Genomic DNA, 19,481 nt, shown 5'->3' on the forward strand with positions numbered 1-19,481 from the left:
AGCAGGAGGACGGCTTGAATGCAGGAGTTCCAGACCAGCCTGGGCAGTGTAGTGAGACCAAAAAATAAAAAAGTGAGCCAGTGGCACGTGGCACAGGTCCCAGCTACTCATGGCTGGAGCCTGGGAGGTCAAGACTGAAGTGAGCCGTGATTGCACCACTGCACACCAGTCTGGTGACAAATGAGAACAGAACCTGTCTCAAAAAATGACTGGGGCATCCATCGTGTATGAGGAGTTGCTTATGCATCTGGAATGATTATTTTATATACCATCTTGGGGAGAATTGAGAGCTAGTCACTCAATTATTTTCTGGATTCTGTGATTCGGAAGTGGCTCTATTCCTTGATCTAACGGCTGGAGCAAATGCGGTGAGTCTTGACTGGTTTCTGTCCCATCCTAGACACATTCTCCAGGAGGCTAGCATACCTTTGACTTGACTAGGGCAGTCTGGGTATGTTCCTCTACATTATCTTCTTTTTAGAGTCCCTCTACAACATGAGTCTTCTTCCTCTGGGCCTGGGGCGAGCTCCTTCCTTCTCCTATAGACTGGTTCTTCTCCAGAGTCCTGCTTTCTTCTCTCAGTGTAGGATGAGTTCAAGGCTGTTGTGTATCTCCAGTGAAGCACTTCTTTTCTTTCTCCTACTCTGTGTCACATTTATTTCTGCTCTCTCTGATATTTTGGCTGTATTTTCATTCTCCATGGCCTCTAAAGCTGCTTCTGCAGAAAGGTTGAATTCACTCTGTATGGGAAGCTTCATACTTTTTGGGTAACTTCAGTGAAACAGTCTCATGTACTTTTCTAGACCAGTCCTCTGTTCTGTCCTCTGTTCTTAACCTTTTATCAGGTGTTGATGCTCTTCTTTCTGACAGATTATAATATCTTGCATTTCCTAGTTTGGGATTTTTTTTGGTGGTTGTTATTAATTTAGCTTCCATTTTACCTAGGAACTCTTCATCCTTTGTGCTCCTTAGAATGCAGTGGAGCCAGCCCTTGGGCTCCTTTATCCCCTTTGGTAAGCCTAGCCATCACCTTGTGAAAATAGACATAAATTTGCATTTTCCTTTGGAAGAAGAAACAAATGGCTTCTTTCATGCAATCTCAAAGTAGAGAAAATACTCCGCCTGAAACAAGGCAGGTTAACAGAGATCAGAAAAAGTAGAATGCACGTCATCTTAGTTAACTGTTAATTCATACTTCATAATTGTTATAGTTATCACAGTCTACTGAATAGGAATTTGCCCCTAAGAGAGAAAGATCAAGTAGTCAAGAAGGTGAATTCAGAGAGTGAGGGGCTCATTTACTCTCCCTTCTGCCCCTCTTCCAACTTTAATTGTTGTAATTGTTTAAGTGTATTTGGTTTTAAAGGATTATTTTTATATTTATTTTAAAGTTTTGTGTTTCTTTTAAGGTCTATCAGATCATCAAAACTCTCAGAAAACACAGTTATTGTTGGTGTAGTACGGAGGTAAACTTTCATTTTTTTAATGTTGAAATTGATATGTCAGTGTAATAATTACTCTTAACACATAGCCAAATAAAAGCTCGCATACTGTGTCAGGCACGCCTCTTTCTAGTGTGGCTTTTTCTTCTTTATTCTTTCTTATTTTATTTTGCTTCTCCAGTTAACTTCCTGAAAGGACTTTCTGCTTTCATGCTAGACTTTTGTGATTTTAAACTGCCTTTCACTTTAGAAACAGGCAAACTATGAGAGAATTCCATTTCTAAAAGTATGAATGTTTTCCAGGGGTATCTTCCTAGGGCCTTCTAGCTCCAAATATCTCTGTGAATTACACATAAATGAGGGGAATCTTAGATTTCATCTCTAAATTGGAGGTAAGAAAAGAAGAGTAATATGTTAGGAGAAAGACAAGTATTCAAATTAATGTTATTTAACTTAAATGTTTTTATAGATAGAAGAAATGTTTCTGTGCCCTTTAAACTCTTTTCCTAAGCTGTAGGGGAGAAAGGAATTAAAAAAAAAAAAAAAAAAAACTGGAAGTAGAAGAAAATAGGAGAAAATTTAACTTAGTTTAAATTTAAAAATTTATATATTAAAAAGATATATGCACACTTCTGTATTCCCGTTATTAATGAAGTTTCTGTATTTCAGGTATTATATCATTCCAAAAAGCTAAATGTGAAATTGAAACAGAAAACAGTTTTCAACTTTATCCTTTAAGTTTCTATACTAATCTGACTCATCCAAAAGTACTCTTTACATAACAAAGTGTTACTTAAATTAGTAGAGTAAAAGAGGTGAGATGTAATTGATAAACACTATGTCTATGTTCTTTACTATGTTATTTTGAAGGGTGGATAGAGAAGAGTTGTCCGTAATGCCCCTCATTGCTGCTGGATTTACAAGGGTATGTACTCACTTCTTTGTTATACAAGTATAATTCAATTTGAGAAACTATTTTATCTCTGTTCAGTACCCAGCAAAAGCTTTGAATTAATTTGAAGAAAAAAAATTATTGTCTGGCCGGGGGTGGTGGCTCATACCTGTAATCCCAGCACTTTGGGAGGTCGAGATAGGAGGATCCCTTGAGCCCAGGAGTTCAAGACCAGCCTGTGCCATGTAGGGAAAACCTGCCTCAATCCTACTTAAAAAAAAAAAAAAAAAACATTGTCCTTCTGTTACAGTTTGGTTTAACTTTATAACCTGCTAATCTAATCTATAACATTCACGTTCTTAGTCTCTCAAAAGCATGCCTGCTAAAGTCGTCTGAACATAATAAAAGCTCCTGTAATGGCATACTCACTACAAATCATACCACAGGATGTGTTGCTATGGTGCCGGCATGTATACCTGCAACTTTTTAAGCCAGCTCAAGGATCCTGGAAATAAGGCAACCCAAACACAGCTCTCTTTCTCTCCTCTTCCAGCTTTAGTCTGTTGGTTTCTCTAAATGAAAAGGCTACCTGGGGCTTCAGTAAGCTGGCTGCAAATGAGGCCTTGGGAATCATACAGAGAGAACTTAAGTAAGGCTGACCCTTGGGCAGATTTGTAGCTCAGCTTTGTATAAGCAAGGTAATCAAGAAACCTCAAGCCGTGAATTTAGCTTCAAGTTTTCTGGATGAGTAGGACTCCTAAGTGCCTGGCAGAAGCGAATACAAATCCTCCCCAGAGGCAGACAGCTTCATCTCTGACCTCAGAGGATCTCCATAAATAAACTGCTCGAGGGCAGCCGGCAGCAGTCAGTCAGCTAGAGCCAATCCACCAGGTGACAGGGCATCCCAAGGAAAAACTAGCAGGGGAAAAAACCTAGTAACAGACCCGCACACCCCTCAGAGATTAGTTATGAGACATGAATTACAAAGCAAGTGTGCTTACTATAGGTAAAGAAATAAAAGATAAGCTGGGAATATCTGCGAGGAATCGGGAACTACTAAAAATGGCATAGCAAATTTTTGTGAAGAACAAAACTGAATTGTAAGAAATGAAAATACAATAACTGAAAAACTTAAAATTTAGGAGGTCACATGTAGCAGAGAAATACAATGACAGAAAATAAGTTAGACAGATGAAGAAATGTGGAGGATAGCATGTGAAGTTTGAGAGAGAGAGAGAGAGAGAGAGAGTGTGTGTGTGTGTGTGTGTGTGTGTGTGTGTAGCTGGACTTCCAGGAGAAGAGGACGGATAGAACAGAGGAAATATTTGAAGAGTTACTAGCTGAAAATTTCCAGAACTGATGAAAAACGAATTCATAGATTCATGAATTTTAACATACCCAAAATAGAGTAAATTTTAAAAGAGGACACATCACAGTGAAACTGTTAAAAAAAAAAAAAAAAGGGGGGGGGGAGGGGACTGAAAATCAGCCAGAGAAAAAGATGACCTTCCAAAGAATGACAGACTAACAGCTTCTCAGCAGCAGCAAATGGAAAACAGAAGACAGTGGAATAAAATTTTCAGTGCAATAAACTTCCTAGAATTTTATACCTAGCATATATATCTTTCAAAAATGAAGATGAAATAAAGACTTTCAGAAATACGGACTTAGAGAATTTGTAACTAACAGATCCTCACAAGGAAATTCTAAAGGATATGCTTCAACCAGAAGGAGTGTGAATCCCGGGTGGAAGGTCTGAAATGCAAGAGATAAAGAAAATGGTCTGTATAGGGTAAATATTGATACATGTTTACTGTATGAAACGATAATAATGTCTAGTTTGATGAGAGGATACAGGGAGAAAGGGACTACAACCCAATCATATACCCAGCCAAGTTTTTGCTTACCTTTCTTTTGGGGATATACATAAAATTCAGAGAGAGAGTTCCCCAAGAGTTCTGTCTGAGGAAAGTAATTCAGAAAAGGACTCTAATCATATAAGAAATGAACTAGAATAGGAATTTGAAGAGGAGAGGAGGGAAAAGTAGTGAGCTATAAACCCTGCCATGTGCCTACTTCCTCATGGTGCCTCCTACTTTCTCCGGCTCTGTCTTTCTTTATAGATGTGCCCACAGTTATGCATATATGTATAAAATTAGTCCCAAAAGGATAAACATAGACTAGAATGTATAATCTTTTAAAAGAAGGGACGTTATCCAAAGAGGAATTTTAATAACAACTCAGTTTTAAATTCTAGACTTAGTCAACCCTAGGTGTTTGCAGGATTCGTGAGAAGGATGCAGGCATTCTTACAGGCTTATCTAAGAGACAGAATGAGCATGAGCCCAGGAAACATGCATCTTTGTGGGAGATGTGCAGAGTAGAGCATCACTTTGTAGGAGATACTTTATTCTGGAGGTAATTGGTATCTTGTTTTCAAGTAGTTGTAAAGAAATCTACGTCTGCTTTTGAGATGATGAAAAGGAAGGTAACCATTGATAGAGCAGGAAAGTTGGATAAAACTTCCAAATTAACAAGAGGAAATAGGGAGTTTACAGCAACTTGATCAAATTAGGAAACAGAAGAAAGAGGAAAACAGTGTAAAATCAGTCAGAAACACAAAGTGAGATAGAATAAAAGCAAACCAGGCGCGGTGGCTCATGCCTGTAATCCAAGCGTTTTGGGAGGCCAAGGCGGGTGGATCACCTGAGGTCAGGAGTTCAAGACCAGCCTGGCCAATGTGGCAAAACCCTGTCTCTACTAAAAATACAAAAATTAGCTGGACGTGGTGGTGCAAGCCCATAATCCCAGCTACTTGGGAGTCTGAGGAAGGAGAATCGCTTAAACCCGGGAGGTAGAGATTGCAGTGAGCCGAGATTGCACCACTGCACTCCAGCCTGTGCAACGGGAGCAAGATTCCATCTCAAAAAAAAAAAGGAAAGAATAAAAGCAAATGTATATGAATGGGCTGACTTCTTCCTTTCAAAGATGGGCTGTTAGATTGGGTTTAAACAATACAATTCTATAACACTTGTAAGACAATGTGATAAAAAGGGCTTAACTAAAGGAACAAAGAGGTAGCAAGTAAATGCAGACAAAAAACAAATACTGATACTAATATCGATTAGGTGGAATTTAAGATTTTAGTTTAGATGTAAATACAGTTTTATATAAAAAGTACACGTTAGGTTATTATTGATTACATAGTTGTGGCTTTCTTGGGTTTCCCCCTTTTTGGACAACCATCCACAACATACACACACACATACATACATACAACACATACATACACACACATGCATACAACATACACACACATCAGCACTTGTCTCCATTCCCTTACCTCTAGTAATCCCTGTTACATTGTATGAGAACAGTTTACTCAGCCAGCAGTGAGGAGTCCCAGGTTGGAAGTCAGAAGTCCCCTATTCCTGATGGATCTTTACATCATCCCTCCTTAAACTGCTTGCTTTTGCAGTAACTAAGGCTGCAAAACTGGCTGTTCCTTTTAACAAGAACCTTAGAAGCTTCCACTTTCTAGTGAAATTCAGGGGATATATTATTCCCTTTGCCTTTGGTTATTTGCTTACCTACAGCCACATGAGGTTATTAAGCCTTCAATCTGTTTGAGGTCTCTTCGAAAGTACATAGATGCAGTGTTGGAAATTTGTGTTTGGTGAGTGCTGTGTTTGAAATTCTGCCCAAGAAGCCTATCAGCACAGTTCTGTGGACCTGAACGAGCATCCTGGTTGATAGAAGGTCTAGTAATCTTGGTCCGTATATTTTCTTCGTATTATTGTGTTATCATGGAGCTAAATTGAAAAGTAACTGACACACACACTCTTGGTTCCCCTCATGCCTATACACCTTAATCAAGGGATCCCTTGAAGACTTCGATGGAAACACTTTTAGGTGCATGCCCCTGTGAGGACACTTCCATGCAAAAGCCCGAAAGCTTTACAGTACTCACTTTAGAAGCACCTGACTTGGGAAATGTGGAGGTAGCGGCAAGGCTTTCCATTTTGTGGGTGAGGAATTCATGTGGGTGACCAGTCCTCAGAGATCACAAGTGCTAAGTAGTAAAGGGATGCTCAGGTTACTGAGGAGAACAGTTAGACCTAGAGGAAGGGGATTATCCCAGTAATGGCTATAGTCAGTGATGCCAAGGCTTGAATCTGAAAGTTAGCACCATAATGAGATTTCTGGTACAGGGAGTGCAGGGTGGGAAGGAGTATGAGCTATTTTGTGGATTAGCCATCGTTCAGGATTGAAAAGTAGATGGAGGACATGTTAGCCTCCTCAGTTGGATTTGGCCATTGAGCATTTACTGACTCACTGCTGGGTGTGATTAGAATCCCGTGAGTGACATCCCTAGGGACTCTGTTTCAGTTGGTCCATGAAGGGGCCTGCATGCTGGTATTTTTTCAAAGTGTAGGTAATTCTAATATGCAGCTGAGAATTGAGAACCACTGGGAGAGACCTAGCAAAGATGGCCTCAAAACCTAGCCATGGGTGTGATATGCTTTGGATAAAGTGAGGTTGAGTTAGCTTAGAAGTCTGTAGGATTTGTAGTCCCAGCCCCTTTCATGGGAGGAGGCTAAGGGAGAGGAGACTAACTGCTGTTTAAGCAGAGGGAATAAGCTTGCTTTCTGAGGACCTGATTCTTCACCCTTCATGCCCTGTGGAGTCCTTGGGACAGAAACGAAAGTTGGCAAGGGGCCAGAAAGATGAGATGTTTAAATACAGAGAACAATGTTTAGACATACATAGCAAAGCGGAGGTATTGAGGGAGGTGGCAAACAGCAGGAGCAAGATGCTGTACATTTGGTCACATGTGCTAGTTGTTTTTTACCTTGATTTCTGCCTTTGGGGTAAAAAAGTTTGGTGAATACATAACATTCAGACCCAGTAAAAAATCTCATTGCATGCATGGGAATCCATTTGTGGAATTGGATAAATACACATTCCCTCCACAACCCCCCCATCCCAAGATCTTACCTGCAGAGAAAGTGAGGACCCCTGTCTATCTCAAGACACCATCCCATGTCTCTCAGAGTGGCACAAGCACTAGTCAAGAAGTCTCTTTTCCCTGTGCCTGCCCAGTCAGAAGTGGGTTCCTGTCCAGAGTTCTTGGGTGTTCCCCTGGGGTCTTGGCTGATGGCGATGTGGACAGCAGGTCTAGCAGGCTCCTCCCCTCTCAGTCGGTGGGAGCTGGTAGGCATGTCACCTCTGTTAGACCTCTGGGTGAGAAAAGGGCTCTGTTTTGGCCTATAGGCATAGGGTTTATCATGCTCCTGGACAACAGGTCTTGCCTTCCCTTATGAGGGTGACAATAACTGTTCTTTACATTTGTGCAGCAGTTTGTACTTCAAATGCTTTCTCCCATTGTCTCTTTTTTTTTTCTCACAGTGATCTGCATTGGATAGGAACAGTATTATTTTTCTTGCTTTACGCTTGAGGAAGCAGGCTCGGGATGGTTAGGTGCCTCATATACAATCATATGGCTTTTAAGGCATGAACCTAAGGGCTGGATAAGACCCTGATCACAGTTCAAACAGGGACCATTTGTGTTCACCATGATAGTAGAAAGAACTCCTCGAGGGGCCCCCTGTCCCTGATTGTTCTGGCTGGGGCTTATAGATAGTGATCTGCAGAGGCCCCACCTTTTAGACATCAGCTTCCTCCTCCGTCAGGTAGAGTATTGTCCATTTATTGTGCAGGTAAAAAGCAAAGAGCTCTTTAGAAACAGTGGGGAGTAACGTTCACAAATATTCTTACATATGAATAGAGCTATATGACAGAACACAGTGGATGCCAAGATGTCTTCATGGAGTATTTAATTTGATGGTGGAATGGGTCCACCTTCTCAGAACTATGTAATTCACTTTGTCATGAGATATTTCCACTTTGTAAACATTATTATACTAAATACCTAATGTTCACAGCTATAAAAGACACTGGGCAAATCCACCCATGGCTTCTGCCAGTGCTTCTGCTGTGGAAGATAATCATCTGCCGGCTTCATGGAGCCACTGTGGGTGGTTAGTTCAGGAACATGTTGCCCATGTTGAGATTCCCCCTGTGAAATACAGGTGCAAATAGAAATGCAGGTGTATTTTTGTTTATTGTAAGCTAATATGACTTTAAAGAGGACACAATATTGTTCTTGAATATGCTCTGAAAGCCTAATATAAATAGGATTTTAGTTAATAAATTTCCTCTTCTACGCGTTCTAGCCCCTGCTTTATCATTGACTTGAAAACAACCAAATGCTCTTAACTGAAGGCACTGAAAGCAAAGCACTCTTAAACCCTACTTTTTAAAAAGCTAATTTGGTTCCCATAAATTTTCTCTCTTAACCTTCTGTTCATCATTTATGATAACAAAGTATTTCTGAGATTTTAGTTGCCAAGTTGAGAAGTTTGTTTAAAGAGTTATTTTTATTGGCACACATAATTTAAAGAAGCACCTTTGTTTATCCACAAAATTCCTCTTTCTGTTTGTAGCGGTATGTAGAAAACCCCAACATCATGGCCTGCTATAATGAACTGCGCCAGCTGGAGTTTGGAGAGGTGCGATCACAACTGAAACTCAGGTAATTCTGCCATTTCTGGAAAGCCCTCCAGGCCACACAGGGCAGTCTCTAAACAAACAAACAAACCTTTTACATTATTCCTGGTATTACTAAACTGACCCACTAAAGACAAAGTAGCTTAGCCAATAAAAATTAGCTCCTTTTTAGCATGTAAAAAAAAACCAAGAGATAATATGTAAATTATACCTCACTAAAGTTATTTTTTAAAAAAAGCAAAAAACACACTGGGTGCAGTGGCTCACACCTGTAGTCCCAGTGCTTTGAGAGGCATAGGTGGGCAGATCACTTGAGGTCATAGTTTGAGACCAGCCTGACCAACATGGTGAAATCTCTTACCTACTAAGAAACAAAACAAAACAAAATTAGCTGGGCCTGATGGCACATGCTTCTGTAATCCCAGCTACTTGGGAGGCTGAGGCAGGAGAATTGCTTGAACCCGAGAGGTGAAGGTTGCAGTGAGCCGAGGTCGTGCCACTGCGCTCCACCCTGGGTGACAGAGTGGGACTGTGTCTCAAAAAATCAAAAAATAAAATAAGCAAAAAACAATAAGAAGTTCTCACCTCCAATATAACAAGCTTGGAGGAGACGGATCTGGGTTTTATCATTCTTTTTTGCTTTTGCAGATATGGTAAATTAAAAATGTTACATCTGCATGTCTTTTTTACTGAGGCTGAACATCTTTTCACATTCATTGGCCATTAATATCTCTCGGGAACTGCTTGAATACGTCTTTTAATATTTTTCTTTTCATTTCTTTTTTTTTGAGACGAAGTTTCGTTCTTGTTGCCCCAGGCTGGTGTGCGGTGGGGGGGATCTTGGCTCACTGCAACCTCCACCTGCCAGGTTCGAGCAATTCTTCCGCCTCAGCCTCACGAGTAGCTGGGATTACAGGTGCACGCCACCACATCCGACTAAATTTTGTATTTTTAGTAGAGACGGGGTTTCACCGTGTTGGCCAGGCTACTCTTGAACTCCTGACTTGAAGTGATCCGCCCACCTTACCCTCCGAAAGTGCTAGGATTACAGGTGTGAGCCACCATGCCCAACTCTTTTAATATTTTTCTAATTGTAATTGATCACTTTAAACTTGATTGATCAAAGCTCCTGTAACATTCAGGACATTAACTTAACATCTGTCCTATATGTTACAAATATATTTTCCAGTTGCCTGGGCTGGAGTGCAGTGGTGTGATCACTGCTCACTGCAGCCTTGACTGCCTGGGCTCAAGCAGCCCTCCCACCTCATCTTCTCAAGTAACTGGGACTACAGATGTGCACCACCAGCCCAGCTAATTTATTTTTTGTAGAGACAAGGTTTCGCTGTGTTGCCTAGCTGGTCTTGACCTCCTGGGCTCAAGCAGCCTGCCCGCTTCTGCCGTCCAAAGTGCTGACATTACAGGCGTGAGCCACCTCGCCTGGCCAGCATTGTTATTTTTAGAGTTTATTTGTAGTATCTCTGCATCTTATAAGCAGGCACTTGTTTTCTTTTTTTTCATCTTCTGAGACCAGATAATCTTAAAATCATTCTTTGGGAGATTCCTTATCCAAGAAAAAAAAACCTGGAAGCAACCCAAATGTCTAGTCATAGGAGATTTATTATATAAGTTATAACATAATCTTATAGTAGAATATTATATAATTATTTAAAATGCTGATAAAGAAATGCAATTGCTATGGAAAGATTATTATTCCAGTGAGAAAAGCAGATTATAAAACTGTAGAGTATGGTCTTTTTTTATATACACATTATGTATGCATTTGTACAAGTAAATGCCTAGAACGTTTTTCAATGCTTATTGAAAATGATTAGATTTTTTTCTATGATGTCTAGGTATTGGGATTTCAGGTTATTTGATCTTATTGAGGTATATTCAAAGGATTTTAGTATATTTATTCAGTTGTGCTTCAGTCACCACAATTTTAGAACATTTTTATTTTCCCCAGCCCTAGACAACTGCTAATCTACTTTCTATCTCTGCAGATTTGCCTATTCTGGACATTTCATACACTCTGTGATCCTTGTGACTGGCTTACAGTTTTCAAGGTTCATTCATGTTATGACATATATCAAGACTTCATGTCTTTTTATGTCTGCATTGTATTCCATTGTATGGATATACGATGTTTTGTTTATCCATTCATCAGTTGATGGACATTTGGATTTTTTCCATTTTTTGGCTTTTCTGAATAATGCTGCTGTGTACATTTGTGTGTAAGTTTATGTGTGGACATAAAGGGGCTGTTTTCCAAAAGGGGCTGCACTTTTTTACATTCCCACCAGCAGTGTAGGAGGGTTCCTCACTAATAAATGTTACCATCTGTCTTTATTATTATTCAAATGGGAGTGATATAGTGTTCCATTTATTTTTGTTAATGTTTATTTTCTAATTTTTTTCAATAAACATTGTTACTTGTATAATTTTAAAAATGTTTTCAGACACAAAGGTTGTGAGAAGGTGCTCACAAAAGAAGGCTCAGAGAGCAAGAAGCAAGACTAGTCATTCCAGATGCCCCCAATTTTGTGAAAATAATTTGGTTAAAATAGTAATTACAAATGATTGACTGCTTTCTCTCTGCCAGGCTCTGTGCAGTATTCTTGACTCTATTGTCTTATTTAGTCCTCACGAGGACTCTTAGGTGGTGAGAGGGGAGGCTCGATGGGCTTCATTCACTTGCCCAGGGTCCCACCACTGCTGAAGAGCTGGGATTTGACCCTGGTATGTGACCGCCTTGGCCCACTGGCCTAGTGTGCCTTTCCTTCACTTTGAAAGGAAAGATACTATAGCGTACCTAGTGATGATCCCAGTGGAAGGGCTTGTAGGGGAGTGTTTATTTCTTCTTTATGTTTTAAAATATTTTCTCCCTTCTTTATAAATCAGACAAAAAATACCTTTAAATAAGTTAATGTAATAACCCAAGATGTTATTAGATTTGCAGTATTTAATTATTCCTTTTTTTGTTTTCTCATAAAGGGCTTGTAACTCAGTATTCACTGCATTAGAAAACAGCGAAGATGCAATTAAAATTACAAGTGAAGACCACATTATACAGGTTTGTTATTTTGGAATCTGTCTTTCTATATTTCTTATTTTGTTTGTTCCAATGTTTGGGATTGAACCCCTCCAATATGATTTTTTTTTTCTTTTTGAAATTCGGGAGACCAGTTTTTCCTTATCAGAACAAAATCAGTCAAATGTGTAATTTAAAATAAGCTCTCTATAGATTAGAAAACATACTAATAATTAAAGTGCTAGAAAATGTCTGTGGAAATGCTACATTTGCATTCGTTATCTCCCACTGGTTCGTTTAACAAGGAGAGACTTACTGAAAAGGATGATTGCTGGGGGCTGGGGTAGTGCTGTTGTAGGAGGGGAGTGCTCTGACCAGAAGGTCTGTGAGCCTTTCACCTTTCTCACTGTCTTTGAAGATAGTTTGCACTTACAGAAATATACTAGAAACAACTAAAAGTTTCAGAAATAACATACCTAGTAAGTACTGAATAAATTATACATTATGATCTAAGTGGGTTTATACAAGTGACTTAAGGCAACATAGCTTAATGCTTTCAGATAACAGCAAAAAAGGGAGTTGTGCCAGAAAAAACATTTTTTTTTTTGTCTGTGAATCAGCTCCACTTTGATTTTACTTCTGGGGTCTCTAGTCTTTCACTTTAATCTGACTTGTGACTTCCTTGTTAGAGAGTTGATGGTGTTGACATTGAGTTGGTGCCCTGAGGGGCAGCGTGGGCCTGTGTTTGAGTTCATGTATGTGAAGTGTTTACTATAGTGCCCAGTGAGGAAAACAGACCCTGACAGACAGTATCAATTATTGTTTGGTCGTTATCATCATTAGCACATTGCACACTTTTCCCATTCATGTTCTGCTTATCTTATAGTCCTATTTGAAACTTAACCATGAAGCCTTACATTTGTAATTACTTCCTAGTTCATAGCCTGCTTTTCACACACATCATTTATTTGAACCATATGAAAGAAGCAAGAGAAATGTTTCATTTCCATATCCGGATAAGAATCTTGGAGGGATTAAGTGACTTGCTGAGGTCTGTGTGGAGGGGGAGGAGAGCCCGAATGTTTTGCACTGTATGTGCTTTATTCCATCGTCCCCCAGTCTAAACAGCGCTGTTGTAGCAGCTCCTGGTTTGGCCCTGTGCACATCCCTTCCTGTGCCCCTGTTGAAGTGGGAGTGGGCCTGCTGCCCTCTTGGAGCCTCAGGAGAACGTAGCAGAAAGCCCAGCAGAAGCTCATCCGGGCTCCAGAATTCTTTGTGGGTTATGTGCTTATGGCTTCAGAACTGCCACGATGAGGTCCAGGCTCCTGAGCTTTTTCTGGGGAAAAAACCTGAAGGGCTTAGGTCGAAGACCTTTGATTGTCCTCTTTTGCAAAATGACTTTCAATTCACTTCATGTTTTTTCTTTTTCAGTATGCAAATCCTGCGTTTGAAACAACAATGGGCTATCAGTCAGGTGAATTAATAGGGAAAGAGTTAGGAGAAGTGCCTATAAATGAAAAAAAGGCTGACTTGCTCGATACTATAAATTCATGCATCAGGATAGGCAAGGTAAGTGAGAGGTCAGTACCTTTTTTAACTTTCACGTAACAAAGAGAGAAGACAGTGTTCATTGAACACTGCCAGGTAATCTCAGTGTTACTCCTCCCAACAGCCCAGGGAAGTATAGGGAGTGTTATCCTGTTATACCCATTTTGCAGATGAGGAAACTGGGGCCAAGAAAATAGATAATATGATTAGCCAATAAGCAAAGTAACTTGAATTGACAGCTAACAATCATTATTTTTATCTTTGTAGTGAGTAAGTTGATCTTTCTCATAATTGATCTTCTTAGCTGTAGATGCTGGCAAATGGTTCTGGGTAAAGAATTGCCAGTAAGGCAACACGTTCTCAGAAGACACTTGAGCTCAAGATTTCTCTAAGCCTCATTGATTCATTGAGCATTTTAAAAATGCCTTCTGTTAGCCAGACACTGTGCTAGATTCCGGTATGGAAAGAAGAGTAAAACAAAAATTCCTGCCTTAGAGAGCTCATATTCAAGGGTTGGAAACAGCCAAATAAAAGTAACCATTATTCAGTAATGTAAGAAGTCACACAATCATGGTGCTGAAGGAACAGGCAGAAGAAAGGCAGCTCAGTCTGAAAGCTTATTTCTCTGAACCAGTTTCTGATAGCACATCACTGTGGCAGGTTTTACAATATAATGAGAAGGAAAAGGCTACTGTTTTTCCACAGTCATTCGTGTCCTTTCTGCTGGGTTTTTTTTTTTTTTTTTGCTTTTGGAAGTTGGTATAGACTATTAATCTGATTATTTCAAACATTTGAAAAACTAGTGACTCATGCTGCCTGCTTTGTGGAGGCACTGGTGGCATTTGGCTAATGCCTATCTGATAGCACAAAACAGCAGCCTACCACAGGAGCAGGGGGCTGTGCAAAGCTTATACTCCACTTATCTTGGGCCTTGTGAAGACACCGTGAATGGACCTGTTTCTCTTTGCCTTCCCTGTCTCTGAGCATACAACATTGCCTTGAAGTGAGAACAAGGAAAGAACATGCCGGCTGCAGGGGAATGACAAAGTAGGCACTGCTCTATTTTGCCTTCAACTTTTCTGTCAAGGATTTTTTTTTTTTTTTTTTTCCTTACTGGAAGAAGTGGAAGGTCCTCTAGAAAGAGAGGTATGAAGGCTGAGATGGATGAAGAGACCTTCAGGTGCTCAGGTGCACCATGTAGGTGAGGGCAAGCATTCCTTTCCATGTTTGAGAAGGGCATACTCAGAAGGAGGCCACAGAGCAGCAGTCTTCCAAGACTGCAGCAGCCATGGTAGGGGCTTTACCATGACCACCTCAATCCTGGCATTTAGGTTCCTTGCTGCTACTGGATGAGCCAGTGGTTTTGTTGTGAGGTTCAACTGAGTATGAACCAGGACGGGCCTTGTGCACCTTGATGTGGCAGAACTTCCATTGAGGCATTCCATGTCCTTCTCACCGAGGGGGCAAGTGGAGGTAGGGAAGGGCCGCGCTGTAAGTGCTGGCCTCCATCCAGTTCTGTGTGAACTGTGTCTCACCTCTACTGGGGTTGTGCTGTTGGGTACCAGGTAACAAAGGGCCTCAAACTTCAATAGCAAGAGACCTGCTCTCTAAAATTATACTTACTATGAGCAAAGAATAGGAAAGATCATCAGATTATTGATTCCTATAATGATTTATTTTTATTTTTTATTTATTTTCTTGAGACAGGGTCTTGTTCTGTCGCCCAAGCTGGAGTGCAGAGGTGCAACAGCCTTGACCTCCTGGCCTCAGGCAGTCCTCCCACCTCAACCTCCTGAGTAGCTGGGACCACAGGTGCCTGCCATCATGTCTGGCTAATTTTTAAATTATATGTAGAGACGGGGGTCTCCCTTTGTTGTTCAGGTTAGTCTCGAACTCCTGAGCTCAAGCAGTCCTCCCATATTGGCCTCCCAAAGTGTTGGGATTATAGGCGTGAGCCACTGCAGCTGGCCTATACTACTTTATTTCTCAAAAGGGCCTGGGCATTTGTTTTTTGTTTCCTAGTTCTTGGGGAGCATGGAAAGGTGACCTTTGTCCTTTGTCAGCAACCTGCTGGTCTGTGGGCCACATGGCAGTAGGGCAGGCTGCTGAACTGGCCTATGTTTTGAGGTGAAAGAATCCATAATTCTGTCTCTAGGGAGCAGGGCTTGTTGAGGGGTCAGCAGGCCTTATGGGACAGTGGCAGTGTGATCAGGAAGGGGAATTCAGGCCTCTGCTAGGGATCAGCATGGCAGAATGGAGACTTAGGAAGTGGCCAGATGGCCAGGAGCTGGGGCCTTGGAGTGTCAGATGCTAGGTGTTGGATATGGAAGTTGGACCTTCTTGGGGCAAAAGAGAAATTTTGATGATATTCAAGCGGGGAATTTTGTAAACACTTCCCATCTCCACAAACCCCTGCTGCTTATTGTTCTGTTGGTCGCTCCTCTTTTGGGTAAAAATAACAGGTATGTTGATTTCCAGCTCTGGTACTGATGCTTTTTTGCATCCTGTTTGTATATCCACCTAACTCTTCTCTTTTTCCTTCCTCCCCAAGACTTGTCTGTTAGAGCTCTAGAACCCATAGTCTCCCATCTTCTCAGATACCTAAACTTTATATTGTCTCTTTTCTTCTTTTTTTTTTTCTTGAGGCAGGGTCTTGCTCTGTCACCCAGGCTGGTGTGCAGTGGCACGATCTTGGCTCAGTGCAGCCTTGATCTCCCAGGCTCAAGCGATTCTCTCACTTCAGCCTCCCAAGTAGCTGGAGCCACAGGTGCGTGCCACCACATCTGGCTAATTTTTTTTAACATATTTTGTAGAAATGGGGTCTCACTGTGTTGCCAAGAGTGGTCTCAAACTCCTAGGCTCAAGCAGCCCTACCGCCTCAGCCTCCCAAAGTGCTAGGATTACAGATGTGAGCCACCATGCTTGGCCTCTTTTAGAAACCTTGATTTTTTTCCCCTCCCTCAGAAACTGTGTTGTTCTTCTTCTGCTATTTAATGGGTACTAAATAAATGGTGGCTGCTCAGATGCCTGTGGTGATGGTACGCGGCTGCAGAACTCTTTAGCTTTTCAAAACTTTTACCTTTTTAAGCTCCTGTGCCTTTGCTTTCCTCTCTCACTGGCTCCCCTTTGCCTACGTTTCTTCCATTTCCTCCCAGATTTACCAGAACTCTGGCCTTTTCCCCCTACTGTTATCCCTCAGAATGCTCCTTTGTTCTTGAAGTGTCTTTTCTACTCTGTGTAGAAATCTCACACTTCTCTGGTTTTAGTGTCAGCTTCTTTTCCAAGGTTTGGTTCAACATCCTGCTGTCATCTTAATTGTCCAGCAATGGTTTCCTCTCGTCTCCCTTAAACAGAAAACCCAATCTCCCTTCCAGCTCCCGCTGTCTCTGTTCATGGACCAATGTCACAGTTGGTTTGACTTAGATCCTTGAAATGGTTTTGATTCCTTCCTGCCTGTTGGTCCCCTCCATCAAATCCACAAGCGCTGATGGCAGTGAAACCCCTTCTTTGAGGATCCCTTGCCTGGGCCTGACCTTGCTCAGGGCCGCCTTCTTACACTCTGGAGTTACAGTGGCTGGATCTCGTTCAGTTGTCTGGGATCCTCCATCTCCACACGGTCCACCATACACTGCTGCATGATTATTCTTACTAAGTCATTATTTTGTCATGTTGCTTCCTCAACGTAGGGCTCATAGTCCTTATCTTGGCTGCCAGGATTCAGTAGTTGACTTCAGCCTACCTTTCCCATTTAGTAACAAAAGCCCCAAGTGTTCTTTGACCACAGTTTACCATGTGCACACACTGTGCTCCCCCCCTGAGGATAGAATGGCTGGATGGTGATGATTTAATTCTCAAGACAATAGGTGCCAAGAGGGACTGCATCAAAAGCCAGGGAAGCCTAGCATGGTACATAGCTTGTACCAGACAGAAGGGAGGTACTGGTCTTGCTGCTATCCTGAGGGGAGCTTGGCCTGGAGAAAGGGGCCTGTGCAGACCACCTGCACCCAAACCAGGCTATTTACCGAATGTTCACCATATGTCAGGACCTTGCCAAGAGTTTACTGGCATTACCCACCCTAATCTTCATGATAGCATTCTAAGGTAGTAGTGTTATTATTCTTAGGAACTTAATCTTTTTTTTTTTTCTTTCTCAAGATAGTCTCACTCTGTTGCCCAGACTGGGGTTCAATGGCTTGATCTCAGCTCACTGCAGCCTCTGCCTCCTGGGTTCAAGCAATTCTCCTGCCTCAGCCTCCTGAGTAGCTGGGATTACAGGCACCCACCACCACACCTGGCTAATTTTTGTATTTTTAGTAGAGACAGGATTCCACCATGTTGGCCAGGCAGGTCTCAAACTCTTGGCCTCGTGACCCACCCGCCTTGGCCTTCCAAAGTGCTGGGATTACAGGCGTGAGCCACCACGCCTGGCCAAACTAAATCTTATGTGATATTTATGTAAGTAAAGATTTTTTGTTTCCACTGGTGACTGGAAACTTAGTGACTCTGTTACCCAAGCCAAGCCATCGGCCAAATTGTCCTACACCTTTAGTTGGACTGTGGAACCGGATGGAATGACCTGTTAGCCTTGACTTGGGATTGATCAGCCACCCAAGTCTATTCAGAAAGGAGAAGAAAATCCTGAAGATATTTTTCAAATGCTGACTGATTGAATTGATCCATTTTTTTTTTTTTTTTTTCTGTCTCTTTTTTTTAATGTAACAGCTCTATTGAGATGTAATTTCTGTACCATACAATTCACCTGTTGAAAGTATACCATTTGATAGCTGGGCGTGGTGATGTGTGCTTATGGTCCCAGCTACTTGGGAGGCTGAGGTAGGAGGATCACTTGAGCCTGGGAGGTCAGGGCTGCAATGAGCCGTGGTTGTGTTACTGCATTCCAGCCTAGATGAAGGACAAGACTCTGTCTCAAATAAATAAATAAAGTATACAGTGTAGTGTTAATGTATTCACAGTTTTGCAGATGTCACCACAATTAATTTCCCATATTCCCCTTGATAGTGAGCTTCAGAAGTAACCCTGAGACCTGTCTGCTGAAGCCTTCCTTCTAAGGTGGACATGTGAGTTGTGGATATGGATGTCTGCCTCAGGAACCCTGTTTAGTTCTTGCTGGTTTTGGGCTGCAAGCCTCATCCTCTGGCTGAGCTCCCCTCGGAACTGTACCAGGGCCGGTACCTCGCTTCTCCAGTGTGAGCTAAGCACTGAGCTGGGCTTTCCGGCTGTTTTTTGATATAGTCCTTTTTTGGTGCCCATTGTTTTCAGAATTGTATCAGGAAGCATTGGTAATCATCCTTTGATTCTATCTGACTGTCCTGGTTTCTCTTTGATCTGCTTTCCCAGAGGAGTCTGAAGATGAGCTCTTACCACTGGTATTTGGATTCAGGTTGCCATGTTCCAAACAGAATATTTCAGAATTGACCTGGAGTAGGGCTCTGGATAGGAGACTTCAGCTAAGCCAGTGAGGCTGCCCTTGTGCTCCACTTTCAGCCTGGCTCAGCTCTAGGTCCTGAGGCACTCTGGAAGGGGAAGAAGGTTATGGAATACCCTAGGGGTTCAGTGTCCTACGGTGGGTTTTAGGGATTTCCATAGCTTAGGGACCTTGGTGATTTCTTGGAGGAATTAACAACATTTTAGGATGCTGACAAAACCTAGCTCCATCCTGGCTATCCCCACCACCCCAAGATAAGGGGAGTCACCACAGCCCTGTTTTCTTGCTGTTGTCTTGTTCTGCATAGGCCTCCTTCCCCATGCTGTGCTTCCTGTCTGAAAGAATCCCCAGGTTCTGTGTCTGATCAGGAGAGCACAGCTAACGTGATTTCAGCCTTGGGTTTTGAGGTCTCATCGTTTGTTTTACTTGAGCTTGGTCCTGACTGTTACGTCATCCTCCACACCCCATATGCGGGGCCTCACACATCCCAGAAGGGCCTCAAGCCATTTCGTTCACCTCAGAAACTGGTAGCAGTCCACCATGGTAGTG

General features: G+C 41.8%; 1 protein-coding gene across 2 annotated transcripts in view; it reads left to right on the forward strand.

Annotated features, from left to right (window-relative positions):
- PDE8A (phosphodiesterase 8A) overlaps positions 1–19,481 on the forward strand; it is a 146,566-nt gene that overhangs the window by 86,162 nt on the left and 40,923 nt on the right. For both annotated transcript variants that reach the window (XM_017502297.2, XM_037729150.1), the window contains exons 4-8: positions 1,410–1,466; positions 2,313–2,367; positions 8,841–8,929; positions 11,902–11,980; positions 13,370–13,507. In XM_017502297.2, the coding sequence (XP_017357786.1) occupies positions 1,410–1,466; positions 2,313–2,367; positions 8,841–8,929; positions 11,902–11,980; positions 13,370–13,507 (418 nt within the window). The remainder of the gene's footprint in view (positions 1–1,409; positions 1,467–2,312; positions 2,368–8,840; positions 8,930–11,901; positions 11,981–13,369; positions 13,508–19,481) is intronic.

The sequence above is a fragment of the Cebus imitator genome, unplaced genomic scaffold (genome assembly GCF_001604975.1).
Source record: "Cebus imitator isolate Cc_AM_T3 unplaced genomic scaffold, Cebus_imitator-1.0 Scaffold295, whole genome shotgun sequence".
In the NCBI taxonomy this organism is placed as follows: Eukaryota; Metazoa; Chordata; class Mammalia; order Primates; family Cebidae; genus Cebus; species Cebus imitator.